This window comes from Macaca mulatta, chromosome 9, assembly GCF_049350105.2.
Source record: "Macaca mulatta isolate MMU2019108-1 chromosome 9, T2T-MMU8v2.0, whole genome shotgun sequence".
NCBI lineage: Eukaryota > Metazoa > Chordata > Mammalia > Primates > Cercopithecidae > Macaca > Macaca mulatta.
Window position 1 is genome coordinate 81071319 of NC_133414.1, and position 13513 is coordinate 81084831.

Genomic DNA, 13513 nt, shown 5'->3' on the forward strand with positions numbered 1-13513 from the left:
CATCTAAACTATTAGACATTGTTATGTTTTAATGAAGTCTTTTGAAATGAAAATTCTGTTGTAATTAGAAATTTAAATAGTGTTAGAGATAAATTACAATACTGTTCATGTTGTGAAAAATAAATATTTATATTTATTCAATAGTATTGGGCACTTGGAATAAATGAAAACAACGTTCCTGCTGGCAAGGGGAAATGACAAGTAATTTGGTTACAATGTTAACAATTTTCTATAACGAGAAGAGAGAGTACATATATAAAACACCTACTTTGTGTGACATACTGTTTCAAATGGAATCCATATGTCTTTATGAATTAAGCACGTGTCCTTATGGACCATGAAATAGGAATATTATGCATGATCTCTACAAAAGAGCAAGGTCAGGATAACTGAGAGGTTTAGTAAATGCCTGCAGATCAAAGGAAGTAAGTGGGCAAGTGGTTGTCTACAGTTCTCTTTTCCACACTATAATAACTACAAATTGGCCGGGCGCCGTGGCTCAAGCCTGTAATCCCAGCACTTTGGGAGGCCGAGACGGGCGGATCACGAGGTCAGGAGATGGAGACCATCCTGGCTGACATGGTGAAACCCCATCTCTACTAAAAAATACAAAAATTTAGCCAGGCGAGGTGGCGGGCGCCTGTAGTCCCAGCTACTCGGGAGGCTGAGGCAGGAGAATGGCGTAAACCCGGGAGGCGGAGCTTGCAGTGAGCTGAGATCCGGCCACTGCACTCCAGCCTGGGCGACAGAGCGAGACTCCGTCTCAAAAAAAAAAAAACCAAAACAAAAACAAAAAACTACAAATTGAAGAAGACTTGGAAGGACTATGAGGACCATTAACACTCAAGAAATCTGGATTGCTACTGATAGAGACGTCAGATTTTTTCAAAGGAAAACTATCACAAAAGTCTCTATTAAAAAAATCCATGATGACAGTATGAGAAATGAAACAGAGAAGGGAGCCTTTGGAAACACAGATAGTTGAAAGAACACTGAAAGTGTTTCAGAAATGATTACATTCTGCATCAACTTAGATATCTGGTAAAGGAACAGTCACCTCTTAGGAAATCAATTGGAAGGGTATAGAGGGCCAGGCGTGGTGGCTAACGCCTGTAATCCCAACATTGTGAGAGGCCAAGGTGGGTAGATCACTTGAGCTCAAGAATTTGAGACCAGTCGGGGGAACTTGGTGAAACTCCACACCTCTTCAAGAAGTAAAAAAAATTAGCCAGTCGTGATGGAGCCTACTTGTAGTCCCAGCTACTTGGGAGGCTGAGATGGGAAGGTTGCTTGAACCTGGGAGGCAGAAGTGGCAGTGAGATGAGATCATACCACTGCACTCCAGCCTGGGTGACAGGGCCAGATCTTGTCTAAAAAAAAACAAAGTATAGAGAACATGGACTAAAAAGTGTGAGTGAGGCTTTTGCCTCATGTGCTCATGTGAGATTTGGTGGAAGGAGATGCCATCAACACAGAAAGGAGACCATTATATGAATCAATTAACCTTTGGTATGCATCAAATTATTATAAAAGCCAAAGTTATACAATAATTTAGACACAACAGTTCAATTATTTAGTGGTTTCTGACAACCCTCAATCTTAGCAACCGTAAAGTGTGACTCATAATCATTTTGGTTTCCTATTGATTTATATTGACTTGATTATACAAAAAAATTCATAGGATCCATTCACAGATTTGTCTGTTAATCAGGCTACTTTTATCCTACCCATTGTAGTTTAAAAACCAGGAAAGTCAGCTGGGCACAGTGGCTCATGCCTGTAATCCCGGCACTTTGGGAGGCTGAAGTGGGTGAATCACCTGAGGTCAGAAGTTCGAGACCAGCCTGGCCAACATGGTGAAACCCAGCCTCTACTAAAAATACAAAAATTAGCAAGGTGTGGTGGCATGTTCCTGTAGTCCCAGATATTTGGGATGCTGAGGCAGGAGAATCTATTGAATCTGAGAGGTGGAGATTGCAGTGAGCCGAGATCATGGCATTGCACTCCAGCCTGGGAGAAAGAGGCAGACTCTGTCTCAAAAAACAAAAACAAAAACAAAACAAAACAAAAAACCAGGAAAGTCATGACCTTACTTTAAAAACATGCCCTAGCTAAACTCTCACACTAATTATTATGTTTATTTGGGAGAAACTTTAGAATTATGATTTAAATACCCATTAAAACAATTCTATTTATGTCTTCAATCATTGGAAGTATCCAGTGGGCTGGGTAACCCCGTTTTACTACCAGTGGAATAATGCAGAGAAATATTAACAGTTGTGTACTGCTATTGATATGAACACTGCAAAAGTCACATGTAAATTCTATACTTTTTGTATGCAGCATCAGGTTTAAATTCTTCAATATTCTCACATCACTTTATTCTATTTTGTAATAATCTTTATTCTGTTATGGACCACACAGAGTCACAAGTCCTACTGAGGAACAGGTCAACTCAAATTACCTCATTTATTCTGTAGAAGCACTGAAATAAAGTAGACAACTAGAAGCAACTCATAGCTTGTACAGTTCACTGTGATTATTTTTCTTTTTTCTTTTTTTTTTTTTGAGACAGAATCTTGCTCTGTCGCCCGGGCTGGAGTGCAGTGGCCGGATCTCAGCTCACTGCAAGCTCCGCCTCCCAGGTTTACACCATTCTCCTGTCTCAGTCTCCCATGTAGCTGGGACTACAGGAGCCCGCCACTTCGCCCAGCTAGTTTTTTGTATTTTTTAGTAGAGACGGGGTTTCACCGTGTTAGCCAGGATGGTCTCGATCTCCTGACCTCGTGATCCGCCTGTCTCGGCCTCCCAAAGTGCCGGCCCCACTGTGATTATTTTTCATTTTTTAGTTTTTTGAGATGGAGTTTCACTCTGTCGCCCAGGCCGGAGTACGAGTGCAGCAGCACAATCTCGGTTCACTGCATCCTCCACCTCCCAGGTTCAAGCAATTCTCTTGCCTCAGCCTCCTAAGTAGCTGGAATTACAAGCATGTGCCAGCATGCCTGGATACTTTTTTTCATTTTTAGTAGAGACGGGGTTTCACCATGTTGGCCATGCTGGTCTTGAACTCCTGACCTTAAGTTATCCACCCGCCTCGGCCTCCCAAAGTGCTGGGATTACAGGTGTGAGCCACTGTGCCTGGCCCTATTAGTATTATTTTACTATTACAGGCTTATTATTCATATTGTAAAATCCTGACTTTCTAATTATTTCATTAGAATGAACGTGCATATCAGATACAGGGGGAATTACGTATCAGATATGTTCCTATTGGTGGTCAAGATTAACTCCCTCTCCTACCTTATTTTGTGTGTGTGTGTCTGTGTGGTGGCGGGGGTACAGTGGTGCAATCTCAGCTCACTGCACCCTCGGCCTCACAGGTTCAAGCAATTCTCCTGCCTTAGGCACTTGAGTAGCTGGAATTACAGGTGCCCACCACCATGCCCGGCTAATTTTTTTATTTTCAGTAGAGACAGAGTTTCACCGTGTTAGCCAGGCTGGTCTCAAACTCCTGACCTCAAGTGATCCACCTGCCTTGGCCTCCCAAAGTACTGGGATTACAGATGTAAGCCACCACACCAGGCCTCTGTTAGCACTCTTGTCTGTATCTAATCTCTAGGACCATCATATCATCATCCATAGCTATAATTACCACTTAGACCATTTCTTAAGTTCCAGATTCCCATTATTATTGACCTGACATTCCCATGTAGATTTCCCTTAGGAATTTCAATACCAATATATCCAAAGTGAATTATTGATCCCCCACTCTACAAACCTGGTCCTATTTCCAGTGTGCCTGATGATAAAGATGAAACCCCTCCTTATAATTTAAGTCACCACTATCCCCTCCATGGATTGTGCTCATGGATAGTTGGCTCCTCTTGCTAAATCTACTCTTGGTTACATTTAGTCTATTGTTCAAACAGCATCTAGAGGGATCTCATTCAAGGGCAAGTTTAAGTATGTCACTCTTCTCCTTAAAACTCTTTGATTCTGGCTGAGCGTGGGCCAGGCACAGTGGCTCACATCTATAATCCCAGCACTTTGGGAGGCGGAGGAGGGCAGATCATCTGAGGTCGGGAGTTCAAGACCAGCCTGGCCAATATGATGAAACCCCATCTCTACTAAAAAGAAAAAATACACATCCTGGCTAACACGGTGAAACCCCGTCTCTATTAAAAATACAAAAAAATTGGCCGGGCGTGGTGGAGGGCGCCTGTAGTCCTAGCTACTCGGGAGGCTGAGGCAGGAGAATGGTGTGAACCTGGGAGGTGGAGCTCGCAGTAAGCCGAGATTGCGCCACTGCACTCCAGCCTGGGCAACAGAGCAAGATTCCGTCTCAAAACAAACAAACAAACAAACAAACAAACAAACAAGGCCAGGCCAGGCGCGGTGACTCACGCCTGTAATCCTAGCACTTTGGGAGGCCAAGGTGGGTGGATCACGAGGTCAGAAGATTGAGACCATCCTGGTGAAACACCGTCTCTACTAAATATACAAAAAATTAGCTGGGTGTGGTGTTGGGCACTTATAATCCCAGCTACTCAGAAGGCTGGGGCAGGTGAATCGCTTGAACCCGGGAGGTGGAGGTTGCAGTAAGCTGAGATCAAGCCATTGCATGCCAGCCTGGGCAATAAGAGTGAAACTTTAAACAACAAAATAGCTTTATAAAATAGCCTAGGTATTAATTGGGCACCTGGCAAGGAGTAGGGACTGTCACTGATCTTGGGCCAAATATTTTTCCTTAAACAGCCAGAGAGGGCCGATTTTATCTTAATTTCTTTTTTTTTTTTTTTTTTTTTTTTGAGACGGAGTCTGGCTCTGTCGCCCGGGCTGGAGTGCAGTGGCCGGATCTCAGCTCACTGCAAGCTCCGCCCCCCCGGGTTTATGCCATTCTCCTGCCTCAGCCTCCCGAGTAGCTTTCTTTCTTTTTTTTCTTTCTTTTTTTTTTTCTTTCTTTTTTTTTTTTTTTTTTTTTTTTTGAGATGGAGTCTCGCTGTATCGCCCAGACTGGAGTGCAATGGTGCAATCTTGGCTCACTGCAACCTCCATCTCCTGGGTTCACTACATTCTCCTGCCTCACCCTCCTGAGTAGCTGGGACTAAAGGCACCCACCACCATGCCTGGCTAATTTTTTTTTTTTTTTTTTTGAGACGGAGTCTCGCTCTGTCGCCCAGGCTGGAGTGCAGTGGCGCGATCTCGGCTCACTGCAAGCTCCGCCTCCCGGGTTCACGCCATTCTCCTGCCTCAGCCTCCCGAGTAGCTGGGACTACAGGCGCCCGCCGCCTCGCCCGGCTAGTTTTTTGTATTTTTTAGTAGAGACGGGGTTTCACCGTGTTCGCCAGGATGGTCTCGATCTCCTGACCTCGTGATCCGCCCGTCTCGGCCTCCCAAAGTGCTGGGATTACAGGCTTGAGCCACCGCGCCCGGCCTTTTATCTCAATTTCTAAAAAGCTGCCTGACCACTGTGTCTCATGCCTGTAATGCCAGCACTTTGAGAGGCTGAGTCAGGCGGATCACTTGAGCTCAGGTCCAGTGAGTGAGCCGAGATCACACCACTGCACTCCAGCCTGGACGACAAAGCGAGACCCAGATTCAAAAAATAAAAATAAAAAAATAAAATAAAATAAAACTACATGGATAGTTTGCTGCTTTAGCCTTCATCTTCAAAATCGTCCCATCCGTTCTTAAAATGAGCTATCCATTTGTAAACTGCAGATTTCTTTATGACATTGCCCATAAGCTTTTTAGAAGGCATCAATGAATTTATCATTCTTCCACCCAAGCTTCACCAGAAATTCGATGTTTGTTCTTGCTTCAATTTTAGCACAATTCATGTCGCTCTGATAGAGGCAGTTTATAAACTGACATGTTATCCTTCTTAGTGCTTCAAATGAGACTCCATTCAGGCATGTTACAAGTTAGTATTTTATTTTGGTAAAAAAATATTATGAAATCCATGCATAGTTTATTCATAATATGCATTTTCCTTGAATGTTTTGAAGATCCTTTATATTTATAAACTAACAGATACTTCTTTCCCCCCACAAATATGACTTTTTATTTGCCACTATTATAAGTCTGAACTTTAAACAGATTCTTGGACTGGTGGTTCATATCCATCAGCTCGTTCTACTTTAGCACCTGTTTCATCCTCAGCGGCTTTTCCAGAGCTACTACCTTCACAATAAGCTCCATGAGTTTCCCCAATTCAAAGCTAGGCTTCTTCAGCACTTTAACCTTTCTAACAAAGACATCATGGAGAGGACAGATTGGCAAGAATTTTTTCTATGTCTTTTCCAATCCTCAATTTATTGACCACTTCTTTCAAGTAATTTGTCTGCACCTCTTGGGTCATGATTTCCATCATCTTGTTCTGGATTTGGCCGAACCGTTGGTGCTAAGCATAAGAGGTCTTCCGTATCCGATTGTTGCATTTTTTAGTAAAACCAACACAGAACACATGAAGCAAGTAAGCACCAGTCGTCTTGATATTGACATGAGCTTCAATCATTGTCTGCCATTTCTTGACCATGGAACACATTTTGTCATGGGTAAGATCCATGCCAGGGAAGCTAATCAGGCAATTATTGCCCTGAACATCTTCAGTAATCAGCTTGAATTTTCTAAATGCAACTTTATCATTCTGCAAATCAGCAAGACTCACTTCAAACACATGACCCTTGAGGCCATCAGATTCAATTATGGTTCCTTGGGTCCTGGTGACTTGTGTCTTCCCAATATTTCTTATATTGAACACGGCAGATGCTTTCACATTATACCAATCTTTCTTAGAAAATGGATCAAGCACTTTCTTCTTGGCTCCCTTTGTGCCACCCTTCATAAGGGGCTTATTCTTGCCAACAACCATGGTGCTGCTCAGAGAGCCAAAAAGAGACAGATACTTTTATCATATAATATTTAGAAAAAAAACCTAGCTGGTTGGCTCAAGACAACCTCCCACCTCAGCCTCCTTAGTAGCTGGGACTACAGATCTCACCTGAGATCCAGAGTTCAAGACTAGCCTGGCCAACATGGTGAAACCTCATCTCACCAAAAATACTAAATTTGCTGGGCATGATGGTGGTGCATGCCTGTAATCTCAGCTATTTGGGAGACTGAGGCAGGAGAACTGCTTGAACCTAGGAAGTGGAGGTTGCAGTGAGCCGAGATCATGCCTTTGCACTCCAGTCTGGGCAACAAGAGTGAAACTCTGTCTCAAAATAAATAAATAAAAATTAAAAAATCTGATAAAAAATGCATCATAGAGACTCTTAGAGAGTAACTACAATGATATTAACCTTTTAAATATTTTAATGTTACTGTTGTTACATGTAAGAAAGGAAGTATTGTTTTCAGATAGGTCTAATTATTTCCTTATGTCTATGTATGTGTATAGTGGCTTGTAATATAAAATGTTTTTTTACTCTTGGTCACTACTCAAAGATTAAAAGATATCAGTCTTATAGTTAATCAATATATAAATCCTCACTACACAAACAAAGCATAACACATTAGAATACTTAGTTCCTATTGGTGCCCCACCCCCTCCCACTGCCTACCCACCCACAAGCTGATAAAGGCTTATGGAGTTATAGGTTATTTTTATTTAAAATATATAAGTATTGAACTTATTTAACTTAACACCAAGTTTGACTAATTTCTTTGCTCACCATGGCCTCGTGTCCCGGACTGATTCGTTCCGGTTTCATATATCTTCTTTCTGGATTACGTCCTTTAGTAATTCTTTCATAGTAGGTCTGTGGGTAGTAAACTTTCTGAGTCTTTGAAATTTTGGCAAATGGGTTTTTCCTATTTTGGTTGAGTATAAAATTCTAGGTTCTTTTAATGATGATTTTGCTGGGGTGGGGTAGTAGAGCAGGAGGAGGAAGCCAGGGACAATTGGAATTTGGGGTGATAGCTAAAGTCTTTACCTAATTTGTTTAGAGTCTTAATTTATTTACTTATATAATAGAAATATAATTTTACTATTTGATTACTACTTTTCAATATTTAGTTGTTATAGTGTTTCAGAAAATGTTAAAGGAATGCACTTAAATATTCAATGTGTAATTCAAAAATAAATTATTTGAATAAAAAAGAACACTTACATGTAAGGGAGAGCTTGGATCAATTCTAAATCTCCTGGGGCTTGGGCTTCTACCAAACTTACAACCATTAAAGTACATACTCCATGAACAGCCAAAAGAGAATGAAGCTCCACAAGTCTCTGGATCAATTCCTTGACATGTACAGGTACGACTGTAAGATTGGAATTACAAGAGAGTGAATTGATGAAGCATTACAACACCTCAGACACAACATTTCAGGTTTATATAGTTTTAGAAGGTTGGATGGCTAAAGAACCGGTTATAACACTTATCTATTATATTACTTATTTAAAGTAGTTTAATGTTAACAATAAAAAGCTAACTTTTGTTTTTTCAAGAAATCTGACTAGGGGACCAGGGCTAACTATACTTTATTATAACCAAATTTTTAGCAAAAATACTGGTCATGATTGCAATTCCAAATAAATGGGAATAAACTATACAGATCTAAAATATCCACAATATTGTTTGATTTGGAGATGTCTGAGATAGGGAAATAAAGAACCTGGGTTTTTCTTTTTTTTTTTTTTTTTTTTTGAGATGGGGTCTAGCCCTGTCACCAAGGGTGGATTGCAATGGCATAATCTTGGCTCACTGCAACCTCCGCCTCCCAAGTTCAATCGCTTCTGCTGCTTCAGATCCCTGAGCAGCTGGGATTACAGGTGTGCACCACCATGCCCAGCTAATTTTTGTATTTTTAGTAGAGACGGGTTTCACCAGGTTGGCCAGGCTGGTCTCAAACTCCTGACCCCAAGTTATCTACCCTCCCGAAGTGCTGGGATTACAGGTGTGAGGCACTGAGCCTGGAAAGAACCTGGTTTTTAAATCTGGGTTTTAAATCCTGGATTTGTTCCATATCACAAATGAAAATTAGAACATTTTATTACCTCTTTGGAATTCAGCTGCTTTATATCTAAAATGAGACTGATATAATTTTCTGAGGATTGAAAAACAATATATATTTTATATAAAAACAGTTTCTTGGCAAGGTGTGGTGGCTCACGACTGTAATCCCAACACCTTGGGAGGGATCATGAGGTCAGAAGTTCAAGACCACCCTGACCAACATGGTGAAACCCCATCTCTACTAAAAGTACAAAAAATAGCCTGGCGTAGTGGCAGGAGAATTGCTTGATCCCAGGAGGCTGAGGTTACAGTGAGCCGAGATTGTGCCACGGCACTCCAGCCTGGGTGACAGAGCAAGACTCCATCTCAAAAAACAAAAACAAAAACAAAACAGTTTCTCAATTTTAAAAACTTTAAAAAGTGCATAATAGAAAAAAATGGAGCAGAAAACCAGTTTCATTTAATTAAATCTTAAGTGTATAACTTTTAGGGCATTTCTTTCTTTTCTTTTTTTTTTTTGAGACGGAGTCTCGCTCTGTCACCCAGGCTGGAGTGCAGTGGCCGGATCTCAACTCACTGCAAACTCCGCCCCCCTGGGTTCACGCCATTCTCCTGCCTCAGCCTCCCGAGTAGCTGGGACTACAGGCGACCGCCACCTCGCCCGGCTAGTTTTTTGTATTTTTTAGTAGAGACGGGGGTTTCACCGTGTTAGCCAGGATGGTCTCGATCTCCTGACCTCGTGATCCGCCCGTCTTGGCCTCCCAAAGTGCTGGGATTACAGGCTTGAGCCACCGCGCCCGGCCATTTTAGGGCATTTCTAAAGCCTTAAACTAAACTATATGGTAAGAATGACAATGAAATTGGCATATATTCTTCTTGCAGTTATAAAACTGTATGCTCTTCCAATCCCATTGCTGGGTGTATACCCAAAGGAATATAAATCATTCTATCATAAAGACATATGCATATGAATGTTCACTGCAGTGCTATACACAATACCAAAGACATGTAATCAACCTAAATGCCCATCAATGACAGACTGGATAAAGAAAATGTGGTACACATACACCACAGAATAGTATGGAGCCATAGAAAAGAACATACTCGTGTCTTTTGTGGGAACATGAATAAAGCTAAAGGCCACTATCCTTATCAAACTGACACAGGAACAAAAAATGAAATACTGTATGTTCTCACTTATAAGTAGGAGTTAAGTATAAGAATTCATGGACAACAGACACTGGGGCCTACCTGAGGATGAAGGGTGGGAAGAAAGAGGATCAGAAAAAATAACCATTGGATACTAGCTTAGTAGTTGACTGGTGAAATAATCTGTACAACAAACCCCTGTGACATGAATTTAGCTAAATAAACAACCTGCAAACGCACTCTTGAACCTAAAATGAAAGTTAAAAAAGGATTGCACGCTTTTAAATTCCATCAGAAAGAAAGGACAAAAATAACATTAAAAGAATAATTAAGTAAAAAATAAAATAAAATTGCATAATGCTTACAACTTAGTATACATTGTACTTATGTAATGATTAAAATATACAAACAATAAATAAACCAAATATTATTTTTAAAAAGTGAAAATAATATAAAAATTCAGAAAAAAACTATTTTTTATGTTTTCACTATGAAAGTCTGGAAAATGCCTGATATGTAACTTAACATCGCTTATAAGAAAGACTACAATGAGCTGGGCGCGGTGGCTCAAGCCTGTAATCTCAGCACTTTGGGAGGCCGAGACAGGCGGATCACGAGGTCAGGAGATCGAGACCATCCTGGCTAACACGGCGAAACCCCGTCTCTACTAAAAAATACAAAACAAAAAAACAAAAAAATAAAAAAAAAACCTAGCCAGGCGAGGTGGCGGGCGCCTGTAGTCCCAGCTACTCGGGAGGCTGAGGCAGGAGAATGGCGTAAACCCGGGAGGCGGAGCTTGCAATGAGCTGAGATCCAGCCACTGCACTCCAGCCTGGGCAACAGAGCGAGACTCCGTCTCAAAAAAAAAAAAAAAAAAAAAAAAAAAAGAAAGACTACAATGAAATTCACTAAATGAGATGCAAATGGAATGGTTAAAAAATTTTGAATAGAAAGATATAGATATATAGAAAGATATTTATTCATATCACTGAAAACCAAATAGAAAGATATTTATTCGTATCATTGAAAAAGACACGGGAGGAGAGAAAAATGTTGTTTTACTATGTACTACTGTTTTAAAAATAAAACACAGAGGAAATATGATAAGTTGTGAGATCTAAAAGGGCATCATCAGATTATTTTAAATGGTCAACAACACCAATAGTGGTACAAATTGCACTCAGTGTAATAGTCCAGGTTACATTTCATTTTTAAAATTTTTTTTCTTTCGTTTTAGGTTGTATTTCATAGCCTGACTTGAGAAACAGAAGTCAAGAAGAAACAGATAAACCAAATTGATTAACAGTCTACAGAATTAGCCTTTTTGCTTCAAAAATTTCAACGTCATGAAAGACAAAAACTGAGAAAACAAAAAGGATTAAGGGAGCAAAAGGACAAAATAACTAAATGCATTGAATCATGGACAGGGGAAAATTATTGGGAAATGGATGATACTTGAATATGAACTCAGATGAGATCATAGTATTTTATCACATTTAAATTTCCTGAATTTGATCATTATATAGGAATATACAAGAGAACTATATCCTCATTTTTAGGATAAATACATTCAAGTATTATTTAGGGGAAAAGACAAAGTCTACATCTAGCTCTCAAATGATTAAGAAAGAAATAAGTCAACAACAGTAACGTGTTTATATGTGTACATAAACAAATGTAACATAATGTTAATAGTTGTGGAATCTAAGTAAGGGTATATAAGAGTTCACCGGGCCAGGTGCGGTGGCTCACGCCTGTAATCCCAGCACTTTTGGAGGCTGAGGTGGGTGGATAACGAGGTCAAGAGTTCGAGACCAGCCTGGCCAGCATAGTGAAACCCCATTTTTACTAAAAATACATAAATAAATAAATAAATAAATAAATAAATAAAATAAAATAAAATAAAAAATTAGCCGGACATGGTAGCTGGCGCCTGTAATCCCAGGTACTTGGGAGGCTGAGGCAGGAAAATTGCTTGAATCCAGGAGGCGGAGGTTGCAGTGAGCTAAGATTGTACCACTGCACTCTAGTCCGGGCTACAATGTGAGAATCTGACTCAAAAAAAAAAAAAAAAGAGTTCACTGGGCTGGACGCAGTGGCTAGCACCTGTAATCCCACCACTTTGGGAGCCTGAGTCGGGCGAATCACAAGGTCAGGAGATCAAGACCATCCTGGCTAACATGGTGAAATACCGTGTCTACTAAAAATACAAAAATTAGCCAGGCATGGTGGCGGGCGCTTGTAGTCCCAGTTATACTTGGGAGGCTGAGATAGGAGAATGGCATGAACCTGGGAGGCAGAGCTTGCAGTGAGCCGAGATTGCGTCACTGCAACTGAACCTGGACGACAGAGTGAGACTCCATCTCAAAAAAAAAGATTTCACTGGAGTATTCTTACATCTTTCTGTATTTGTGAACTGTTTTTTTGGGGGGTGGGTTGGGGGAAGACTTGGTCATGCTCTTTCAAGTGCACTGGCAAAATCATAGCTTACTTTAATGGCAAACTCCTGGCCTCAAGCCATCCTCCCTCCTCAGCTTTCAAAGTAGCCAGGAACACAGGCACACACCCCTATGCCTGGTTTTAAAAATGCTGTGTAGGGATAGGTTCTCAACTCCTGGTTTCAAAAAATCCTCCTGCTTTGATCAGGCATGAGCCACTACATCAGGCCCATGAAGTTCAATCTCTCTCTCTCATTTTTTTTTTTAAAGAGACAAGGTCTTGCCATGTTGCTCAGGTTGGAGTTCAGTGGCATCATCATAGCTCACTGCAGCCTCAAATTCCTGGGCAACAGCTACCTTTCTACCTCAGCCTCCTAATTACCTAGGACTACAGACATGTGCCACCATTCCCAAACAGTGTTTTTTAAAAAATACTTTTGTAGAGATGGAGTCTTACTATGTTGCCTGGTCTGGCTTTTAAACTCTTGGCCTCAAGTGATCCTCCCTTGTCGGCCTCCCAAAGCGCATGCCTGTAGTCCCAGCTACTCAGGAGGCTGAGGCAGGAGAATCACTTGAACCCGGGAGGCAGACATTGCAGTGAGCCGAGATCGCACCACTGCACTCCAGCATGGTGACAGCAAGACTCTGACTCAAAAAAACAGAACAACAAGAACAACAAAACTTATCTCCTCTTACAACTATTCACTGGTGATTCATGAAATGTATGAGAGATTTAAATTTCAAAAATTTATATTTTAAACAAGTATAGTCATTTCTCACTTGATGTCAATAGGCTGTTGGAAACCGTGATTATAAGTGAAACCACATACATCAGTTCCCCGAATATCGCTCAATATTGCTACAATATTGATAAGAAAAATATTGGTTTCATTATATATTGCTTTGCTTAAAGTCACAAAAAAAAAGCCTAAATACCACTCAAGATCCAGACCCAAATAAGGAAAA

The 13513-nt window shown here is 40.8% G+C and overlaps 1 protein-coding gene and 1 pseudogene across 7 annotated transcripts in view; both read right to left on the reverse strand.

Annotated features, from left to right (window-relative positions):
* The window catches only part of TET1 (tet methylcytosine dioxygenase 1), a 98395-nt gene that overhangs the window by 14957 nt on the left and 69925 nt on the right, over positions 1-13513 (reverse strand). For 3 of the 6 annotated variants that reach the window (XM_077946681.1, XM_077946684.1, XM_077946679.1), the window contains 2 exons: positions 8115-8265; positions 7677-7763 (listed from right to left, as the gene is read on the reverse strand). In XM_077946681.1, the coding sequence (XP_077802807.1) occupies positions 7677-7763; positions 8115-8265 (238 nt within the window). The remainder of the gene's footprint in view (positions 1-7676; positions 7764-8114; positions 8266-13513) is intronic. The other 3 variants (XM_077946683.1, XM_077946685.1, XM_077946682.1) reach the window with 1 other exon arrangement.
* LOC693844 (small ribosomal subunit protein eS1 pseudogene) lies at positions 5913-8150 on the reverse strand (annotated as a pseudogene). The gene is made up of 3 exons (XR_013398102.1): positions 8115-8150; positions 7677-7763; positions 5913-6878 (listed from the first exon to the last, which is right to left on the reverse strand). The product of XR_013398102.1 is annotated as a small ribosomal subunit protein eS1 pseudogene (transcript).